This window comes from Halyomorpha halys, unplaced genomic scaffold, assembly GCF_000696795.3.
Source record: "Halyomorpha halys isolate HHAL.00 unplaced genomic scaffold, Hhal_1.1 Scaffold1494.1, whole genome shotgun sequence".
Taxonomy (NCBI): Eukaryota; Metazoa; Arthropoda; class Insecta; order Hemiptera; family Pentatomidae; genus Halyomorpha; species Halyomorpha halys.
The window spans coordinates 78,311-99,613 of NW_027110725.1; the positions used below are offsets into that span (position 1 = coordinate 78,311).

At 33.4% G+C, this 21,303-nt stretch overlaps 2 protein-coding genes across 3 annotated transcripts in view; both read right to left on the bottom strand.

Annotated features, from left to right (window-relative positions):
- The window catches only part of LOC106689844 (uncharacterized), a 40,129-nt gene extending 39,762 nt beyond the window's left edge, over window positions 1–367 (bottom strand). The window contains exon 1 of one of the 2 annotated variants that reach the window (XM_014435031.3): window positions 211–367. The gene's annotated coding sequence lies outside the window, so the exon portion shown is untranslated. Of the gene's footprint in view, window positions 1–107 lie in introns of both variants that reach the window. The other variant, XM_014435032.2, reaches the window with a different exon arrangement.
- Window positions 368–9,282: 8,915 nt separating this feature from the next.
- Window positions 9,283–21,303, bottom strand: part of LOC106689841 (GPI ethanolamine phosphate transferase 1) — a 21,011-nt gene continuing 8,990 nt past the window's right edge. Inside the window, exons 3-7 of the mRNA XM_014435028.2 lie at window positions 19,063–19,259; window positions 16,066–16,247; window positions 13,141–13,221; window positions 10,719–10,910; window positions 9,283–9,611 (exon numbers count right to left, since the gene is read on the bottom strand). Coding sequence (XP_014290514.2) covers window positions 9,363–9,611; window positions 10,719–10,910; window positions 13,141–13,221; window positions 16,066–16,247; window positions 19,063–19,259 — 901 coding nt within the window. The 3' untranslated portion in view covers window positions 9,283–9,362. The remainder of the gene's footprint in view (window positions 9,612–10,718; window positions 10,911–13,140; window positions 13,222–16,065; window positions 16,248–19,062; window positions 19,260–21,303) is intronic.

Sequence of the window (21,303 nt, forward strand, 5' to 3'; positions counted from 1 at the left end):
TTTACTATTATCATTATATTTGAATAAATCAAGTATCTATGAGTAATATTGAAAATAATTAAGTGTTAGGTAAAGTAAATAATAAAATTTAAACAATTCCAAATTACCTGTGATACTTATGAAATAAATTCATCAGGAAAAAAGGAATTTGTTCATAGAAAGATCATTATGATACATAGTCCCATTACAATTACAAGACAAAGAACTTACCTCCAGGTCTTAGGGCCTTGATAACAATTTGAATTCAGACGAAATGGCTGTAGAAACTTGAAACATAGAGGTATCTAACCTACTGAGTGTGAGTATCTGAAAGACTATCGAGGAAAGAAGAATTTTTGTAATTTACAACGCATATGGATTAACATAAGAACATATACTTGGAGAAGTTTGTCGGGGGGTGCGGTCAGCAAGGAACAACATAAATAAACAAAACCATGTTTATTTATTTTATGCCGACGTTCAGATAAAAACATATATGTAAGTAAATTTTTGAAAATATAATACGTGATATTTAGGTTGAAAAATGAACCATGTTATAATAAAAATAATTTTTACAGAAGAGAAACTGTTTAGAAGGAATTTAATCTGAAAAAGGTTTAAGACTAATTCGTACGGCAGAGGTAAATCTGAAATTATTTCATCCTTTGTTCTAGGGAAATGAAGAACAAAGTCATCGAATAGCATCAGAAATTTGAACTATGGCCAATAGCGAACTTTTGAAAGCAAGTATTATATCGAGGCTTATATCTAGATGATATATCACATTCACTCTTGTTGGGCTAAAAAAATTTCGTGACACCCTTGTCGAGCTCAAAATATATAAAACGTCACCACAATTATCCTTGTAACGGTTGAATTCGTAGGGAAGTTAGAAAAAAACAGAGGAAAGTGAATTTTAGAATGCATTGATTGTTTTCGTAATATTTTGTTAAAATGGCTTTTTATTTCTGGAACATAATGCTTTTTGAGGATATTGGTGCCACTCTTCAATTAAATTAGAAAAAAACAACATATCTTTTATATATGAGTTATTATGTATGAGTCTCGAAAAAAAAGCTTCATTTTCTGGGCCAATATTTTGAGCAAGTGAACCATCTTCAAAAAATTGTGGAAACATATGATTCCCTATTTTTTTGTCTTTTATGGCTTCCTGGGATCATAAAACAAAATCACTTTTCTGTTGTCCATATCTCAAATTCTTGGAGCGGGGAAAAGAACTTTCTTGCCAACATTAGATGGAATGCTAGAGATTTCCGAAAGTAGACGGACCGCGGCGACTTAACGAATCTGAATCCAAAAATTACCGTAAAACAACTTTCATCATTTATTGAATTAGTAAAACAAGCCAATTACGTGGAGGGGTTATATGTTACAAATAATGTTTTCGAACCAATAAATTCAACAATCTACAATAAATTCATTGGCCGCCACTTAAAGAAAAATAAGTTATGAAAATCTGGTAAAAAAAAATTACAATCACCCCTACGTTTTTTTTCAATAATATAAATAAATAAAACAATGGGACTAAGAAATTGGAAAGAGGTAGTATCTTAGCATAGAGTTGACCTGTACACTGGTCCTCGTCCAGCCTCAAGGCAATGGTTAAGAGACCTGTGAAGGTTAGCCTTTAGATTAGCCTAAAACCGTTCGTGCGCGGCGAAGAGCCGCATCCTTCTCCAGATAACACGGCGGATCAAGACCGGAAGATCGATAAATATTCCTGGTGGAGTGCAACACCAGTACACAGCAGCAACACCAGTACCAACTTGTAGCCGAAATATGTTTAAGTTGGCTGGGTCCCTGTCCAAACAACATCGGGGTATGCCAAAGAATCACGAAGGAACAAACCCTTAAAAAGCCCTGCAAAGTCGGAGTCTGGCTGAAAGACGCAAAATAGGTATCGAACATCTTTCATGATGATTGAGAAAACAAATTACCACGCAATACTTCCCTAAAATGGCTCAGAACGGATGTAGATGTAGTGAACGAGGTGTCTCTCTTGCGGAATTGCGCCAGAAAACTAGAGCATTGGACCCTAATCGGAAAGGGCACCATTATGCTCCCGTTGGTAACCTTTCCCGCCGAGCAGTACGGCCCGAAACCAATAGTACTACAATGGAATGCAAAAGGTATTATTGATAAGATATTACCGTTTACGAAAATATTACAGGGTGAATCCATTGATATAACGTTTATACATGAAATACATTTGAACTCCATACTAACAGGTGTTCTGGAAGGACCGTGCTGATTGACCTAAAGGAGGAATAATTACTCTGGTCAAAACTCTATCCCAGGAAAATTTATCTCTTCCTATAGGATATGCAGGAGCGCTGAAGCCGTAATGAAAGTAATACTCATTCAAATTGGAAATAGACACAAACAAATCTATAATCACTACTACTCTAATGACAAATTTCTCTTTCTGGAAAACATGATAACTCTAGATTAGTAACTGTTTAGTGATAGGTGACTTATACTCTCACTTATTTTTTGGAGGATATGATCGTTATGACCTCCGAGGAAAGGGTTTGGAAGCATGGCCAACTGTTCATATGAATGTTTACTCAACTTGCTAACCATCCAACATTCTTCTCCCGAACATGGAAAACAACCATAGAACAACAAACGCCCCACCTAGCACGAATAACCTGAAAAAAACTGAAGATTTTAATTTAAACAGAAATGGTAATAAGCAATGGAAACTTGAAAAAAGTATAATCTTCTTACAATTGAAAGCGAGGGGAAACTTCAAACAGGAAAAGTAGATGCTGGTGTACTTACAAAACATGTCAGCAAGACTATTGAGATTCTTCTAGATCGCTAAACAAGAAAAACTGTACACAAACAGCTGACCTACAATCCTAGATATTCTAAGAAGACTCAAAACGATCTCGATGTTCTCTTTACACACCTGAACTAACAATACCACTGGAACCTTAAGGCGGATCCACATGTTGGCCGCTCGCCACGAATCGGAGGCTTGTTCAAATGCTCGGTATACAAAGAGCGGGCCAGCCACATGTCAGTGTTATTCAGAGAGGCAAGCATGGCGGAAGTATAAGTGGTTTCAGCCATTGCACTGGGATTATATTATTTTTATTACAAAAAAAAAAGAAAATGAAAGGAAATTAAATATAAATAAATAAGATTAAATATAAAACTTATTATAAAAATTAGCTACAACCTCCTAACAGCTCTCAGTTGCAACTAGACAAAGAACAATGGTGGAGATGCTACACAAGCGCTCTCACGAACCCCTTTGATCTGTGTCCAAAAAACCGACTCTCAACGGATCGGCAACGAGCTTAGGCCAACTTGTACAAGCTACCCATCTACATGCTCGCGCATGTCTGAGTTCGCCATGGCTTGGCCAACATGTAGAGGCCCCTTTAAAAACAAATGTCTCGCAAGGAGGTAGATCTTATAATGAATGAGATAATTATAAAGTTGTGAGAAAAATAAAAAAAAGAGACTCCGCCGCTCATTTCGACACCAGGTAGAATGAAGGGTTTCCAACTTTAGGTCTATCACTCCTTAAGCTGTCTTGGCAAGTTTACGGAATGATTGGTAAATTAGATAGTGACCTGGTTCTTGGAAAAGAACAAACTAGTAGTTCCTCAGCAAGAAGGATTTAGAGAGTACAGATCTACAGAAGACTGTGCGCTTAGATTTCTCAAGAAATTGAGGATGGTCTCCAAAAGCAGGAGCATACCCTTGCTGTTTGGATAAACATGGAAAAAGCTTTGGACCGAGTCTGGACAGGGAGCCTAGTCCTCAAAATGTCCAACATAGGAATAAAAGGTAAGATATTAACATGGGTTCACAATTTACTAAAGTTACGAGTGGCCTGAGTACACTCTAGAGGAGTAAAGGGCAACATCAAACACATTAAAATCGAAGTTCGCCAAGGAGGAATTCAATCTCAAATTTCATCAATACTTTACCTCATATTCATCAATGATGTGCTGATTGATCTCCCGAATTGACACTTCGCTGTTGATATAGCCCTATGGAGTAAGACTAGGTCAATCAATAGCCACTAAATACCGGATGGGAGTCACAGTTAATACCCTCCTTTTATGGACCAAAAATGGGAGCTGAAAATAAATAAAGAGAAAACCAAGTACACCATCTTCAGTCTATCAAAAAATATACCTGAATTCATAAATCTAAAGTTAGGTGCAAGGTTCATTACAATGGATGACTCACTCAATTATCTTAAATTCAACTTAGATCCTAAATTAACATGGAAAGCCATATATAAGTGCATTGCGAAGTACAGAACATCCCTTTATGCAGCCCCACGCTCGATTATGGATCAACGAGCAGAGGAGATGTAGAATATTCCAATTTCCAAAAAAGTCTCTGTTATTCAAAATCAGGGACCAAGGATAATTGCTGGAGGTGTAAAATCTACTCTGATAAATAAAAAGGAGTCTATTACGGTTTTTCTTAGAATGAAGGATGAAAGAAATATACAAGTGCTATATTTAAACAAAAAATCTCGATGCATTCCTAACCATCCACTAAAAGATTGTGTAGGTCAAAGGATACAGAATTGCACAAAAAGACGAAGCTTTCTCTAAAAAACACAAACAATAAAATCTGAACTTCATTTAGAAGAAATCCAGCCCGAAATAAAGACTCCCCACCTTGGGCATGTCCTTGGAGATCTTTCATAGTCACATCAATTTCGGATATCACAAAGGAGAGTGACTTTAATCAACCTGAAATAACAGCCTGAATACACGAACTTCGCCTACCTAATAAACGTGTGGACAAGAATCTTTACGGATTGTTCGGACGAAAATGCTATTAGGAATGATGGTGGGGGTGTCCACAAGGATTTTCCAAATGGCTCTGCAATAGAGAAACTGATTGCAACAGGTTCAACTCAGCATACTACAGAGTCATTACTTTCAGAATTCTTATAAACCTTAAGAGGCCTCAGAAATCGAATTTTTATTTTTAACTTACGCAATTTCGCTTCTTATAAGTCTAAATGGAAAACGGGACTGACGTTACTATAATTAATAAAGCAACGGTGCGTTAGAGGTGGAATAATCAGCATACAGACTTCAAACCCAGGGATCCATACTACTTACTTTCAAGTATGTTATAGGATTTGATTTTCCGGCTTAGAACTGGACATAATCGCCTCAATTCTCACCTCTACAAAAAATTCAAAAGTCATTCAACTCCTCTGTGTGAATGTGGAAGAGGCGAGCAGACTACTGAATACATTCCCCAAATATTCCTACTTACAGAGGTTGGTGATCTCAAGAGTACCGTCGCGTTTATTCTATCATTCCCAGACTTGGCCATCTGAATGGGAAGAACAAAGAAGAAGAAAATATACAATTATCTCAATATTAAAACCTTCTTAGAAGGAGAAAAAATTTATAGGAGCTTCAGTTTTAGTACGTGAAAAAATAAGGATTAAAAAGATTTTAAATTTTAAAGAAAAATTTAAATAATTTGATTATGACTTTTTTTTAATCAATTAAGTTTTTAATAAGACTAAATAAATTATTTTTACTTAAAAAAAAATCCATGTCCTATTTGTGATCAGTAGTTTCAAACAGTTTAATATCGATTATATATACAACATTAATTTAAAAACGTCACATCAAACATTAGATACAAATAAAGAAATCATTCCTAAAATAATAAAATAGGTTCCTCGGAATACCGCCCAATTTTTTTTCTTTTTGTATTCTTTCATTAAATATTCAACAAACTTTGCGGAGCTCTGCCCTAGCTTTTTTTTTTTTTGTTTCAGAAACTGAAAAAAAAACTGTCCGCTCGCATTTTTCGAAACTAAATCAAGTCAGGTTAGTTTTTGGCATCCAAATCTCTTCAATATGAAAACCTATTAGGTTTTTATACATTTAATACGATCAGTAATCTTTCTTTCTTATTTCATAGGAACAAACCAATTGATTGGTACATAATAATACTCTTAGAATCGATAAACAGTAAAGGCAGACAATTATTAATTTAAAAATTATTATAATTACATCAATTTGTTTTTTGGGAAAGAGCCTGGGACATATGTCATATATTTTTCAACCGTCACAAAAAAAAAATTCATTGAAATCTGTGTACCCATATCCGTAGCTACCCTTTGTTGGTATAGGGCTAAAATAACCCCAGTGGCCAAAGAGTCTAAACAGTTGTGAAATAAATAAATATTAATGTTATTGTTAATTTTTCATCCTATTAATTTTAAATTGTTTGGAATAGTAATTTAAATTATTAAAATTAATTTTGTATAAACTTGATTAAGTTAGGTTTGTTTGTAATTATTATTGTATACTTGTATAGGCCTATTTATCGTTAGATTAAAAATATCGTCTGATTTGACTAAAAAAAGTATGCTGTGTGACTAGCAACCCAATGAAATGGGGCAGCACAACTTTGTATTTTAATAAAGTTTTTCCCCTAGTTTTATTTATTTTTGTCAAACTCGTGATTTCTAATCGAAAATTATAGTCAATGAATTTCGTCCTCCTAGATTGGTTATTATCATTGGTACTACTGTGCAATGGTTTCAGTATATCTTATCAGCTCTATGTTGTGGTTCTGCACTTTTCCCGTAATCTTGCAGGAGATATCAGATTTTTCTTCTTCTTAATTTATAAAATTTACGGCTGGGTCCTATGCTAGCAAATTCTTCCTATATATTTTTAAGAAAATTTAAAAAAACGCCCACCAGTTTTTCGAAATTAGCAGAATTGAAATTTATTTCTTTTAGGAAATCCCGGGAAGTAGCCGACCATCCATTTATTTATTCCCTATCACCATCTTCCTCGTCCTCTATATTTTTACTATTCTTTTCATAATTAATTAATCCCTTAGCTTATTGTTGTTCACCTTCCAAGGATGCTTCTCAACTATAATGGTGCGAGACCTCTAACGTCCTTCAACATCAGACCACACTTTATCTTAGGTCCTCGAGGAAGGATCTTTTTATCAGTTCCCTTTTGATTATTCATTAAATGTCCGAGAAAACTCGATAAATCTTAAAAATGAATCCTCGAATGATATTTTCTGCTCAATTTTTGTCCTTCGTTCTTCCACTTAACTTTGACGAACTTTTTTTTCGCCTTTCCCAGTAACGGCTACAAATGCTTCTTGAACCAGACCTCCTGTTCTCAGAACTTGTATTGTTTGTCCTACATCCACTATTTTTAAATCATCCGTGAGGTGGATAACAAACTGACGGATGGCCACCAGCCAGCGGAAACTCTCAGCCTCTTGAAGTTCATGGATGTGACGTTATAAGTTTGTTTCTTATGCCAAGAAGCTGTCAGATCTCAGTAATGATGTTATACTACTTTCAATGCATTACTTTAACTGAAATATTGATACCCCTGGAGCCGTTTGTAGCTGAAGGAGTTGAGGCGTAGGTCTTTGCATCCTCGGAACTGCAGCGGCGCCGGTTCGAATCCGGCTTTTAGGGTCGACTTTTATTACTGTGACGGTCCCACGAAATGAAAACTTGACCCCCCACCATGGTTATAATATGGTGGTACCCTGTAGAAAACCCCCTGTCCCCACCGAATGTCAGAAATGACCAGGAAGGGTCATACGAAAATGAATAAAAAAAAAAAAAGAAGCCTAGATACCGGATAATAATGAATGAAAAGTATCAATACTACGAAAGCATCAATAACACACTCAAAAAACTTGATGAGCAAAAACAAATCAACCGAATAAAATAAGTATCGTATGATTGAATTTCCTACTTCTGGAATTTGTTTTGTACACTAGAACCAATACACGTTTAACGAGATACACAAATAAGGTTGGTGTGAAGTCTACATGTGGTAGTAAGCAGTCATCGCGCAAATCCTGATAATACAACAGTACTAACACGACAGCAAATATCATAGTTTTAGGATCATAGTGGTTGAGAAGGTTGATACCTTAGCTTTCAACTCAGAAATGTTCCTTAGGGTTTGTGACAATAAAATGAAAGCTAGTAAATGTTTTTTATTCATGCATACATTCTTTAGCATTAGGAAATAATTTTAGGCCAGATCATTTAAAAAAAAGACTAGAGTAATTATAAATAATTTCTAAATATTATTACACATACGACTGAATGTGGTTGGTAAGTCTGATGTGCCTTTATATGAGTTAATGAATAGTTTGTCACTGTTTCAAAGGATTAACTTATGGATGTCATCAGGAACTGAACTTAATAGCAGAAAGTAATTGTAAACAATTCAGTGTATCAATAATCCCATCATTGGATGGGACATACATATGGGCACCAGAAAGACCATATAAATTGGATTTGCCACTAAAATATTAAAGAAATCGGTCAGTTATCATAAAAATTGGAATTGCTAATCCAGAATAAATTTTTTTTATCAAACTGATTTTTTCCCTATGGTTTGGTAATCTGTGGATTATATGACAATTTCTGAAGGATGGAATGTTGTGGAATTTAGGTAGGGTTTTATAAACAAAGACAAGGAGAGTGTGTTTTTACTAATGGATGCCCCAACAGACTGTTCTAGATTAAAGGGAAGCCAAGCTGTCCCATGTCAGAGCAGTGTCGCCATCTACTGTTTTATTTACAAAACAAATGACAAAACCTGTTTTCTACAACATGGAACACTTCAGGAAGAGAGGACTTCTGAAATTAAATAGATAATTCTGCTTTAATTACTTCAAGATAGGTTGGATTAAAGATCTCATGATGTGATTATCTACCTTGGATCTTGAATAGATCTGAAATGAGGGGAGGACTGGGTGATTATATTTTTTTAACTTTAACAACTTGGGTGCTGAATAGTTTTTTAAATAATTCATTTATATTTTATATAAATAAACTGGATACAAAGTAAGTCCATTTTAATAACATGTTATAATATTGGAATCTTTATATTAATAATCACAAGAAATTTGAAATTTCAAAATCAGTACTTAAGGCAATCAGATTAATTTTAATTTTTATTTTAAAAATATAATTTATATATCATATTTAAATTTAAATAAATAATACATTAACAAAATTAATGCCAACTATACCAAGGAGCTATCATAAAGAGTTACAAACATTATATAAATAAATATATTATTATGAGCACTTCAAATGGTATTAAGATACAGATGAATTTTAACCTTTGAAATAATTTTTATAAAATTAAAAATACAATTTATATCACACAATTAGTAGAAACATTAATAACAGAAAATATATAGTAATACTTTAAACAAATGAAACATATTTTTTACTTTTGAACAAAAATCATGCCACAAAATTTGAGCAATTAAAAAGCCAAACATGTACATCTAAGGGTGAATTATTGTATCATTAAATTATAGAGTAACTCAGCACCACATCAAGTATCATGCCATTTTCTTAATACATTATCACAGTCTAAACTGGATGTTATTCTTAAAGCCGTTGTATATTTTGTACAGCGATATAATATGAAAAGGAAGAGGGCAATTGATTGCATGATAAGGAAATGAGATATTGATATTCCAATTTCAAGGCTACTGCCTTTATTGTTTACACTTAACAAAAACTGCACAGCTATAGAGTCACAAATTAGAAGTGCAATCATAAACAGCATTTTAGAATGTGCCTAAAAAAATAAAATAAAAAAGGAAATTAAATTAAATTTAAAACAATATAATGAACAATTGTTATTTTTAATCAAATTTAAATGATGATTAATTAATTAATGGTCTTTTTTAAAAAGATTTTATCTTGAAGCAAAATAAATATTTTAACCCAATTGAAATAACAGATTATTCATCATGTTGTTTGTTTACCTGGCAGTTCTATAAAATAACTGTTTTAATATATACTTGAATATATGCCTTTATGTATTATAAGTGAGTGGTGCTACTGCTGGCATGCTTAAAGGCCTGGAACATAGAGATCAACCTGAATATTCTGAAGAGGAACCTATTTTAAATGTAACCGCAACTTTACTGCAGCCAAGTCCTAGTCTTAATACAGTCACTGTCATAATAGCATTTAATATTTGATTTAATCTCCATTTTTCTTGCACTTTCATTTAAATTTTGTTTGATGATTCCAACCCTAAAGATTACAACCCTAGAGAGCACCAGTCTCTTGATCAAGTGGGTAACAAGCCTAAACAGAACCAGTCCTTGGGGGTGTTAGGAAAGCAAAATTAAGGAAGGAGAAGGATGCCAAAGAAACAACATCCTAAGTAGAGACATGTCTATATCTTCTAATTATATTTCTAACCATAGAGACAGTTATCCTTACTGCTCACTAATTTTTTTTTAAGGTTTCATTTGTCCCGAAAAAAAAAGAAAAAAATATTCGAAACTACTGTTCAATTGTTGATTTTTTCCTTTTGTGTCCCATTTTAAAAATTTCTTCTTTCCAGTTTAGGTATCACTTCCATACTGAACAAGGAATGTTTGGAAGATAAAATCATATAGAAAATTATAGGGATTGTAAACACTTAATGAAAATAAATAATAAGAAATAATTTCTGAATACATTTGACACTTATATTTTTTAACTATTATATTAAAAACTAGCAAAATACAATTATTTTTGTAGTAAAGTTTATTTTTGTTATTGAGTGGTGTTCCCTGATATCAGTTCCATAGGTTTGTAAAATTGTAAAATTACCTCTACTTTTTAAAACACACACATGCACTAATCATTCATTTACATTTGTAGAAAATATACTGTTAATGATACTTACTTTTGTTATATAACAGACCGAACGAAAAGCAGATGTGACTAAAAATAAAGGTAAAAGAATCTTCAACACCATTAATGACATGATTATAAGTGGCGAAAAAGATCTTGTGAAAGAGTGAACCCAAGACATGTCGAAGGAATTTAAAGAAGCTAGGTTTCCAATTCCAAAAAATGATAGCATAATGTAAAAGACCTGTAAGAAACAGTTAAGGAAACAACTATTTTTTTCAGTGATATAAATAATTAAGACAGAGAAAAAAAGTTTTTTTTCTGAAAGATCATGTTTCATATTTATACTAAAAAACAAACATTGACTATCAAGCCATATACTTATTATAAAAAGAAAATATATGGATATTTAACAAGAATTCAATTCATAGCAACAACTTAATGAAAATAATAAATATTATTTAATGAGCATAGTAAATAATCATAAGTGTTAAAAAAAAACAGCGTATGAATTCACTATGTGTTTAGCCAATTCAATATTACCACATTATAAAGGAATGGTAGCAGGCTCAGCAATGCTAAGTAAGCTTTGTGACATCAGAAACCTTTGAGGATGAAGTTAAATTTCATTATCCTAAATTAATGATCAATTAGTTAATTCATAGATATTCCCTTTTGAGGTCCAGGAATTTATTTATAAATTCTTAAAAGAATGATAATTTTAAAGGGTAGTAAAAATAGCTCAAAAGAGAAGATGTTTAGGGAAGAAACTACTCAATAAAGAAGAATTAAATTTGTTTTGGATGTTCTGTGAAGAAATTTACATAAAGATACAAGAGTGTTCAAATAATTGAATGACTAATAAGGACACATCTATAGAGACATGCTTTTGTTAGCAAATCATGTGTCAATATCAAGTAAAATTCAATATGGTCCAGCAAGAGAACCTTTTGTTCTGTAATAATTACAAGAAAAAACATTTACTCTATGATATGAAATCTTTTCTAATCCCAATCTAATTTTGTCAATGTCCAGATTTCTGCCCCTTATTATCCAAGAATCTGCTTCTAGACTACTTTGCAACTCTGAAAAAGAACTAACTAGCCTCGGCAATCCTGTTGATTTTCCTGAGTATGACATTTTGTGTATTATCTCAGATCCAAGGTAGGTAAAATTACCCACCCTTTTGAATTTATAGCATCCAACTTTAAATGCTGGTACCCAATTTTTTGAGTTTTGAGCTCATTTTAAAGTCAAGTTTCTTAACTGAATGTAATAGGACCAAATTAATTCTCTTAACGAAAGCTCGAATCTGGCAATGATTTCCAATTTATCAGCTTGTCACAAGAGCTAAACTACACTGTTGAATAGGGTAGTACTGGAGAATAACAGGAGACCTTGTATGCCAATAAGATTACATTATGAAACGATGCCTAGCACTGTCAAACAATTTTCTTATGCCTCCCACTTCAAATGAGAAACAAATATAAAATAACTATGATCCAAAAACTTGTCATTAGACATGAATTTGTCACTTGATTGTCCATATACAATCGATTAATTATAAATACAGATCATCTAGAATTAGAAATTGGTAGCCTTTGTACACTATTAGTTTGGCCCTATAACATGTTGATGTGTCCAGGCCTCCTCAACCAGCAACCTACAGAAGTTTCTGTCCTATGCTGCTGCCATCCAGTTGTGGACTCCCAAACCCCTTGCATCTGCAGCCACACAGTCAACCCATCAAAGTGGGGGGAGGGGGGCAAAACCTTTGTATACAATTTTGTAAAAAGCCCAAGAGAGTAGACTGAAAGATAGGTTCAGTGAATGATTGTTGAAGGACGCATGTGATTTACTAAGTATGGAGTAATAAGTGAGTGTTGGTGTTAATGTTACCATAACATAGAAGCCATGAATCCATAGATAACTATTATACATATGATGAACACTTCAACTATGGTTAAAAATAATATAAAATTGATATCTGTAATAATTGTAAGAAGATGGTCTGGTTGGCGACATATATATATATATATATATATATATATATATATATATAGTTTATAAGATTCCCCATTTTTCTATATCTTACATAAATATTATATAATTATATATATCTTTTTTTAGAACTCCATATTTATATTCTTATAGTCTTTACAATGTTTGTATCTTGTCCTAACTTAGCCTTGATGAAGGGGCAAAGGGGCAAAACATCAGTTACTAATAGTTTTTCTACTATTTTTGTGCCCCTCTTGATCATAAACCAAACCATATTCCAACAATTATCACATATGGTCAACTATTAATCTTCCGATATCTGAGATTAATAAATATTTGAAAAACATTTTTCAAGTAATCTATAATTAATACAATTTACATTAAATTTAATGGTTTCAACAATTAATATAATTATAATTAACTAATCATTAATTTTAATAGTTGAAATACCAAATACTGAAATAAAAGGATACAAAGAAGAAACTTCTTCTGAAGTCATGACTATGCAGGCCAATCTCATCACAAACTAGTATACTTACAGGCCATGTAGAATACTTAAATAACAATAAAAAAAAGAATTACAAAAATAGATATATAGATACACATATATGTACTGATGTTATAATCTAATAATGTATACATATGTATATGTGTGTATGTGAGTGAATTATATATGTATATAAGTTATAGCTTAAGTCTGCTGTTATTTTGTTGTCAGGTGATTGAGTAGATCAGCTGATTGAAGATTTATATATAGAGGTAAAGAACACAATAAAAGTCATTCTTTGAGATAAAACCGAGTTGATCATTGCTCTCTCCCTTTCCTTTTTTCCAGTTTTTGTGCTTACAAACATTTGACTTATCTGTATATGTATGTGTGTGTGTGTTTTTTTTTTTTTGTTTTTTTTTACGAGGGTCGGTGGAAATCTTCAAAAGACACGGATAGGCCCGTACCTGGGTGTGGGGTTTTTAACCACTAAAACCACCGCCCTACACCTGTTCATTCCTCTCCACGGGACCGCCGCTAGGCATTACTTCATGGAGGGAAATGGCTGAGTGCCGCCTCGCATTCTTCGCATGGTTTTCACGTTTTCATGCTAGTTACGTCTTCTAACCCTCTCTTCCTGTCTCAACCTCTTGAGAATGACTGTGGTGAATCTCTTCACTGCATTCCAATGCTGGTCTGAGAGGAGCATATAGCTCACCAAGTTTTCTGGAGTGATGCGTCCTCCACACTCTCTCTCCAATTCACTTCTTTCTACTCAAAGCGAGTGCAAGTGAAGAACACGTGCTCTGCGGTTTCCTCGACAGTCTGGCATCCAGGGCATTCTGCGGTGTTATCCAGTTTGAAGCGGTACTGGTAGGCTCTGAAGCATCCATGTCCGGTCATCAATTGGGTTATGTAGAAATCCACCTCACCATGCTGGCGACCATACCACTTGGCCACATCGGGTATTAACCTGTGAGTCCACCTCCCGGAATCTGCAGCCTCCCAACGCTGCTGCCACTGGTCGATCGTTATTTTTCGCTCTTCTTCTCTTGATAAGTGCAAGCGTCGTCCATAGTGCCTGCTTCTTTCTCCAACAAGGAGTTCCACAGGTGGCATTCGGGCTATCACACACACCGCTTCGTAGGAAACAGTTCGAAAAGCGCTAACTGTCCTTAAACAAACTCTGCGGTACACTGAAACTATCTGTCTCCTGTATGATATGGTAGCCATCGCTTGTTTCCAAATCGGGGCTGCATACAACATAATGGAGGTGACAACAGTAGCCAGAAGCCTTCGCCTACTTTCTTTGGGACCTCCGACGTTTGGCATGAGATGTGACAAAAAGGATGCAACTTTAGCAGATTTGGTGCTTATATACTCCGTGTGAACATTAAAGCGGAGACGTGCATCGATCATGACTCCTAGGTACTTTAAGCAAGACTGGGAACGAATTTCGTGCCTACCCACCGTTACAGTGATAGACTCAGTCTGCTTCCTGCTAGTTACTAGGAGAACTTCGGTCTTGTGATCTGCAAGTTGTAGGCCTACCGAAGACAGCCAACCCAGACTGTAGCAACAGCCTGGTTAGCGATGAGGGTAACTTCTTCCAAGTACTTCGCGGCAACTACAACTGCAACGTCATCTGCGAATCCAACAACTGTGGCTCCCTCCGGCAATGTCAATTTAAAGATTGCGTCGTACATGACGTTCCACAGAAGAGGCCCTAATACCGAGCCCTGTGGGACACCACCAGTCACCTTGTATCTCCTTTGGCCAATGTCTGAAGAATAAAACAAAACTCTATCTTTAAAGTAGTCAGTGAGTATTCTCATAAGATAGGCTGGCACCGCCATAGTCCGTAGGGCATCTATTATACAGGTCCATCTTGCAGTGTTAAAGGCATTCTTAACGTCTAGCGTGATGATTGCTGCATAACACTTAGCACCTCTCCTCCACCTTGCTCCTGCAATTGCTGTACGGGCCATCTCGACTACCAATCCAACAGCATCTATCGTGGATCGCTCTTTACGAAATCCGAATTGAGCTCGCGAGAGGCCATTAACTCCCTCCGTGAACTCTTGTAGCCTGAGGGAAAGGATTTTCTCAAATGCCTTACCCATAGTATCCAATAAGCAAATTGGACGATAGGTTGACGGGTCCTCCAGTCTTCCCTTACTCTTTGGAATAAGTACGAGGCGCTGTCTCTTCCAAGGTTTCGGGATTGAGCCTTCACGAATACAAGAACTGAAGAGATCGATGAAAAGTTCTGGCCTTTTCCTGAGAGCCACCTTCAGGGCCACATTCAGAATTCCGTCCAATCCTGGTGCCTTGCCATGTTGTAGGTCCGAGGCTATGTCCTCTAATTCTTCCTGCGTGATTTGTGTGTGTGTGTGTGTGTGTGTATATACCAGTCATTTCTCCTGCATTTAATGCCTAAGGATGAACCAATGGAGCTTGAGAAACAAGTGTATAGAAGTGGTTTCATAGGGTACAAATTCTACAAATTCTACAAATGGATAGGTTTGGGCCTATCTGTGGTTTTAAGATTTCAACCATCTTAAAAAAATAATAATAATACAACACTCACATACAATGAAGAGAGAAAGCATACACTAATACTTCAAAACAGACATAAATAAATAATAATACAATATCAATATGTTAATTGATAAATCCCTGTTGTGACAGGCCAGACATATAATACAAATGTCATAATTTGTGTTAGTGTGAAAATATAAGCCACAAATATAATAATAAATTGATTTATAAACAAATTGAAAATAACAGTATTTTTAAACAAGTAATTTCAAAATGTAAATTTTAATGGAATTGGTACAGTAAAAATAGGATGACTATTTTACAATAAGGTGTAAAAAATATTGTTAGTACCATATAAGTAAAAACTTACCCTTATGTCAATCATCCTTTCAAAGAATATCCAACATAGAAGATTGACAGCGAGTAACAAAGGAAATATGGCTTCATATGATGAAGAAAAAATCAAGAACGTTAAGCCCACAGAATAACTCGAGGTAATAAATTGAGATATTACACTTTTAGGTCCATAATAAATCAGGCCCAGAAACAACACTAAAAAATCATTTTGAATTGATAATTTGTTCTATATTAATCTATGTTCCATAAACTTTAAAATAAAAGGTCAAGAATAAACATTTTCAGTTTAAAATTTTAAATTTCATAATTTATTTGAATAAATTTGGTCATATTGAATAAGCATTCAAATAATATAAGGAATTTTAACTTTTATTTACTTTTTCTTTTTAATCAAGTATTATTTACAATACAAGATACAATAAAATATAAAAAACAAATTCATAACTAAATGAGTTGTCTATTTTTTTGTAAACAGACATTTAAGTTTAATATTTATGTTTTATTTCGTACAATATTTATGTAAAAACCAAACTATCATTCACTGCTGTGATTTTTGGGCTACTAAACCTGGAGGGCTTTCTCACAGTTCATGCTGGTTATTAGTTACTATGCTGGTTGTCTCAGATGAGTTTTATCTATCTTTTGACTAAATTATTGTACAGTCATTCATTCTTGAAAACCTAAAGGTACCATTTTCCTCTAAATGCAAGCAAACATTATAATTACCTCATAGATTTTAATTTCCTTGTTTTTGTATAAACATTGATAGCAAATAATTGAGTTCAAACTAGTGCCTCCAATTTGGAAGTTTATTTGGTTGAACATTATATTTTTAAACTATGGCAGAAAGGATGATGTTTCAATTTTTATCCAAGCTTGTACTTTAACCTTGCAACAGGTGCACTTCTAAAAGTCACACCAAAGGATGCAAGAATCAAAATGATACAGCTGTTAGAACTCACAATTTGTTTGTAATTTAATTATTTACAAAAAAGAGGTTTCTTTATTGAACTAAAATAAAATAAAAATATACAAAATAATTTTCTGAGAAACTCTTTAAAAAATAATCTATCTCAAAAAATATTGTTGAAAATGAATAGAGCTATTAGTTAGCCCAAAGAAATAGAAACTAACAAGTTAAATAAAAAATAACAACTTTAAAAGTTCACAATGAACTTTCAAAAAAGTTCTTTGATCAAAAGAACAATCATATATCACCAGATCTGGGCTCATATGTCATAACATCTTAGGGATCTATAGAGAAATGAAAAGCTTTCAACATTTATAACCATTATAAATTGCTAAACTGACTGCCACAATTCATCACGATTTAATTTGAATACTTCTCCCAGATATAAAAGCCCAATAAAAGTTTTAATTTCGACAAAATCAGTAAATTTGGCATATCTTACTCTCAAAAAATTTGCGGTGATTGAAGATATATATTTGTTAGTACACACCAAAGTTTTATTGATATTATTATCAATAAGATAGCTTCATGTATCTAATAAACCCGAAATATTTTCAGCAGGTGCGATGGTACTGGGAAGATGCATCAAAATTTTGTGTTGTCCTAGTCATTTTCTAGTATTCATTGGGTTATTATTCCACTTCCATTCATTAGTCACCTTCCCTCTTTTTTTTTTTATGAGCGATGTAAAAATTTCTTCATTATTAGCATCTTCTTCCTCATAATATTCTCCCCTTAACTCAGTTTTAGAATATCCTTCCCTTTCTTCTATTTGTTCACACTAACCAGTGTCATCATTGTTCACTATCCTCATCATCAGAGGAATCTAGAGCATCATGTTTTCTGTAGTCAAATAAATAAGTATTCAAGTATTCAGCTAGTCTGGAAAGGCAAATAATAAATTTTTTTCTCCCTAGGCATCGAAAGCTGAAAAAAAAAGGGAAAACCAATGGTCACTTATACAGAAGGGTGCTTTTTGATATAAATGGTGTTTAGAAATGAATACATGAAGAAAATTTGATATACTCGAGAATATATTACCAATAAAATAGTCAAGGCTAAGTTGTAAAGAAGTTTTAATCATTAACTAGCGGAAAATAAAATGGGCTCGCGTATCAATTTGATACAAACAAGTGTCTACAGAGAACCCAAAACATCTCCCGGAGGTGGGAACAGCACTGGCAGGTTGAAGGTTAAAAGTCAAGAAGTAGTGAGGAGGAGAGTCCCACTGACCGATCATGTGCCTTCAAATTTGCAGAAAACTATTTCACATGTATCAGAATGATACGTGCGTCTCTGTCACTGGGTTAATTGATGAAACTTTATCTGTACTAGGTGTTGCAGATTTCAAATTTGAAATCTTTCTCTCTTCAAAATATACTATTATGTATGTCACTGTAACAATCACTATCTTAGTAACTTATCATATATTAATTTTTATCTCTATTTGCTTTGAGGCTGAATTCTTTACTATCAACTTTGGGTATCCTTTGCTGTATTAAAATAAACTATTCCCACATCAAAATAAATCTTCAGTATAACTCTGCACAGGTTATTGAAATTCTAAGGTCAAACACTCAATAATTTCCAAGAACTGACTATTGTTTATGTAGTTGTATTTCCTTATGAGTAAAGAGATGCATAAGGAAGAATAAAGGAACCTGGTATATTAGTTTCTTTTAGTCCTATAAACCAGTCCATACTAGTCAATCAGCTACCCTTCAGTAGAAGTATTCAGCACTTGCAACAATGCAGATTTTGATAAAACTTTTTAATTAAAATAAATTAATGCTGAAGTGATCTTTTCCCTATGGGTTTGTAACTTTAACTCCCACACATAAGATATATTTTTATAAGAATTATTTGTGTTGCTTCCAAGAAAACCTGTTTATTATTATTTTTTTTTGTTGGTGCACATAAAATTTTTGCCCTTTCTACTACAGTATTCAAAGCAATGACTTTATCAATACACAATTGCATCATACTTAAATTTAGATAAAAAAACAAAACTATAAACAAAAGGTAAAATACAAAACCTACCCAATAACCAACACGATGTACACTGATTACCTAGAGGTAAACCTTCTCCGATCCTGATACTGTTTGATGTAGAATAAATATTCGAAAGCAGTAGAGGTGTTAAAAACAATTGTATTGCTGAAACTAAATAAAATCTGAGACCAAGGTATTTGAAAGTTACAAACTCAATTATGATCCATGCAAATCCTGTAAAAATTCTGAAAAGCAACATAAATAATATAATGAGATACAATAATATAACTTTGTTTCAAAGTATGCATAGAAATTAAAATGTAACATAAAAATTACAACAAAAAACACTAAATTTTTCAACTACTAAGCAACAATTTGAAAAAATAATCTTTTTTGAACTATCTGACCTCTCTAAAAAGTTATTTACAGTTTATGATAATTAGGTTTATTTCTTGAAGAATTTTCTTCAACATTTAATTTTTTACTCTCACTTTACATACGTGTGGCCATATCTGAACATATGGCCATATCTACTGAACACAGCAAATTTTATAACCAGCACTGTTTTTACAGTTTACAAACTGTTGAAGCCAAGATGAAATGAGTTATAAATATCAAATGGCCATAATAATTATTGACATCAAAATGTGAGTTAAATCATTAGAAGTTAAATTAATAAATCTTGAATTATGACATTTTTTAAGGGAAAATCTGTGGTAGGAAATTGGTATCATTATTTAATTCGTAAATAGTATTGTAAATAAAACAGTAGATGATGACACTATGACACTGCTTTAAACAATGGAACAGCCATGTTCCTTTGTTCTAAGCTCAGTCGGTTTGTGGTCTCTGTTATGAATATATAGTCTTTGTCTTTGTTTATAAAGCCCTCCCTAAATCATCAACAAATAGGTAGCAGACTGTGGTTTAGTGCGTAAAAGGTTAAGTGATAAGAATTATTTATGTATATTAACAAATACATAAGCTTTATGAATTTATTTGGGACTAGCCACCGTAATTAAACACAAAGGACAATGCATGCCACAGTATTCAACCCGGAAAAGCTTGCTGGAGAAAATTACAGGATCTGGTCGATGAAAATTGAAGTGTACTTAGAAGCAAAAGGATTATATGATAGAAAAATATTTGACGACTGGAGAAGATACACCTTAGACTAGGAAAAACAAAAAGGTACTCTCTACTACTATTCCAACAGTCAGTGATGATATATCAATCAGAGGTGAAAAAAGTGTGAAAAAGGTTTGGGAAAAATTAAGAGAAAGGTTTGAAGGTGTTCCAGAGAAAAAAGTGATAGACTTATTGTTTGAACTTACCAAAATTAGGAAAAACAGTGGTGAAACATTGGATGAATATCTTACAAGGTTTCAATGTTTGGTTCAAGAGATAGCTCAACTGGGTAAATTCTTAACAGACAGGGAATCAGTGAGATACATTATAGAAGGTTTACCACCCTATTATGATCCTGTTGTTATTGCTATTTTGATAAATAGGAATATTAAATACTACGAATTAAGACAAATGTTTTTTTTGCTGCATTTGAAAGAAAAAATATAGAAGGAGTAACAATTAAGTTCAATAAGGAAAAATTAAAATGAAGACACATAGAAAAAATGATAAAAACAAACCTAAAAAATTGAAAAGAGGAATGAAGTCATCCTTTCCCAGGAAGGAAGCGAGGAAGAGAGTGATGAACACTTTGAAGACAAAGTTCCTGCAATGAAAGAACAAGTGACATCTGATCAACATCAAACATCAAATGAAGGAAAAGCTAAAAAGTGCCAAGATAAAAAGAAGAAGCCGAAAGAGAATTTCTGAAACATTAAATTAATATAGGTGTGGTTGAGGTTAAGCAATAAAATAAAAAAAAATATCTTTTTGGCTGCATTTGAATGAAAAAATAACCTTAACAGGAATGAAGTGAACAAGTGACATCTGATCAACATCAAACATCAAATGAAGGAAAAGCTAAAAAGTGCCAAGATAAAAAGAAGAAGCCGAAAGAGAAACCTGCTGAGATTGAAGGAGGGTAACAAGAATAAAAGGCTTTAACTGGTGACCCAGGACTTTGTTACAAAGATGAAGAATAACTTGCCCGAAAGATCAAGAAATTTTTTATTGAAGATTTTTACACCAAAGAGGATGACGAATACCCTACATTAAATCCAGATGACTGTAATTGGGATCTGGATGAAAATAATATGGGTTGTGAAGCAGAAAATTTAGAAGAAGAAAGTAGGACATATATACATACTAAGAAGAAGAAGAAAT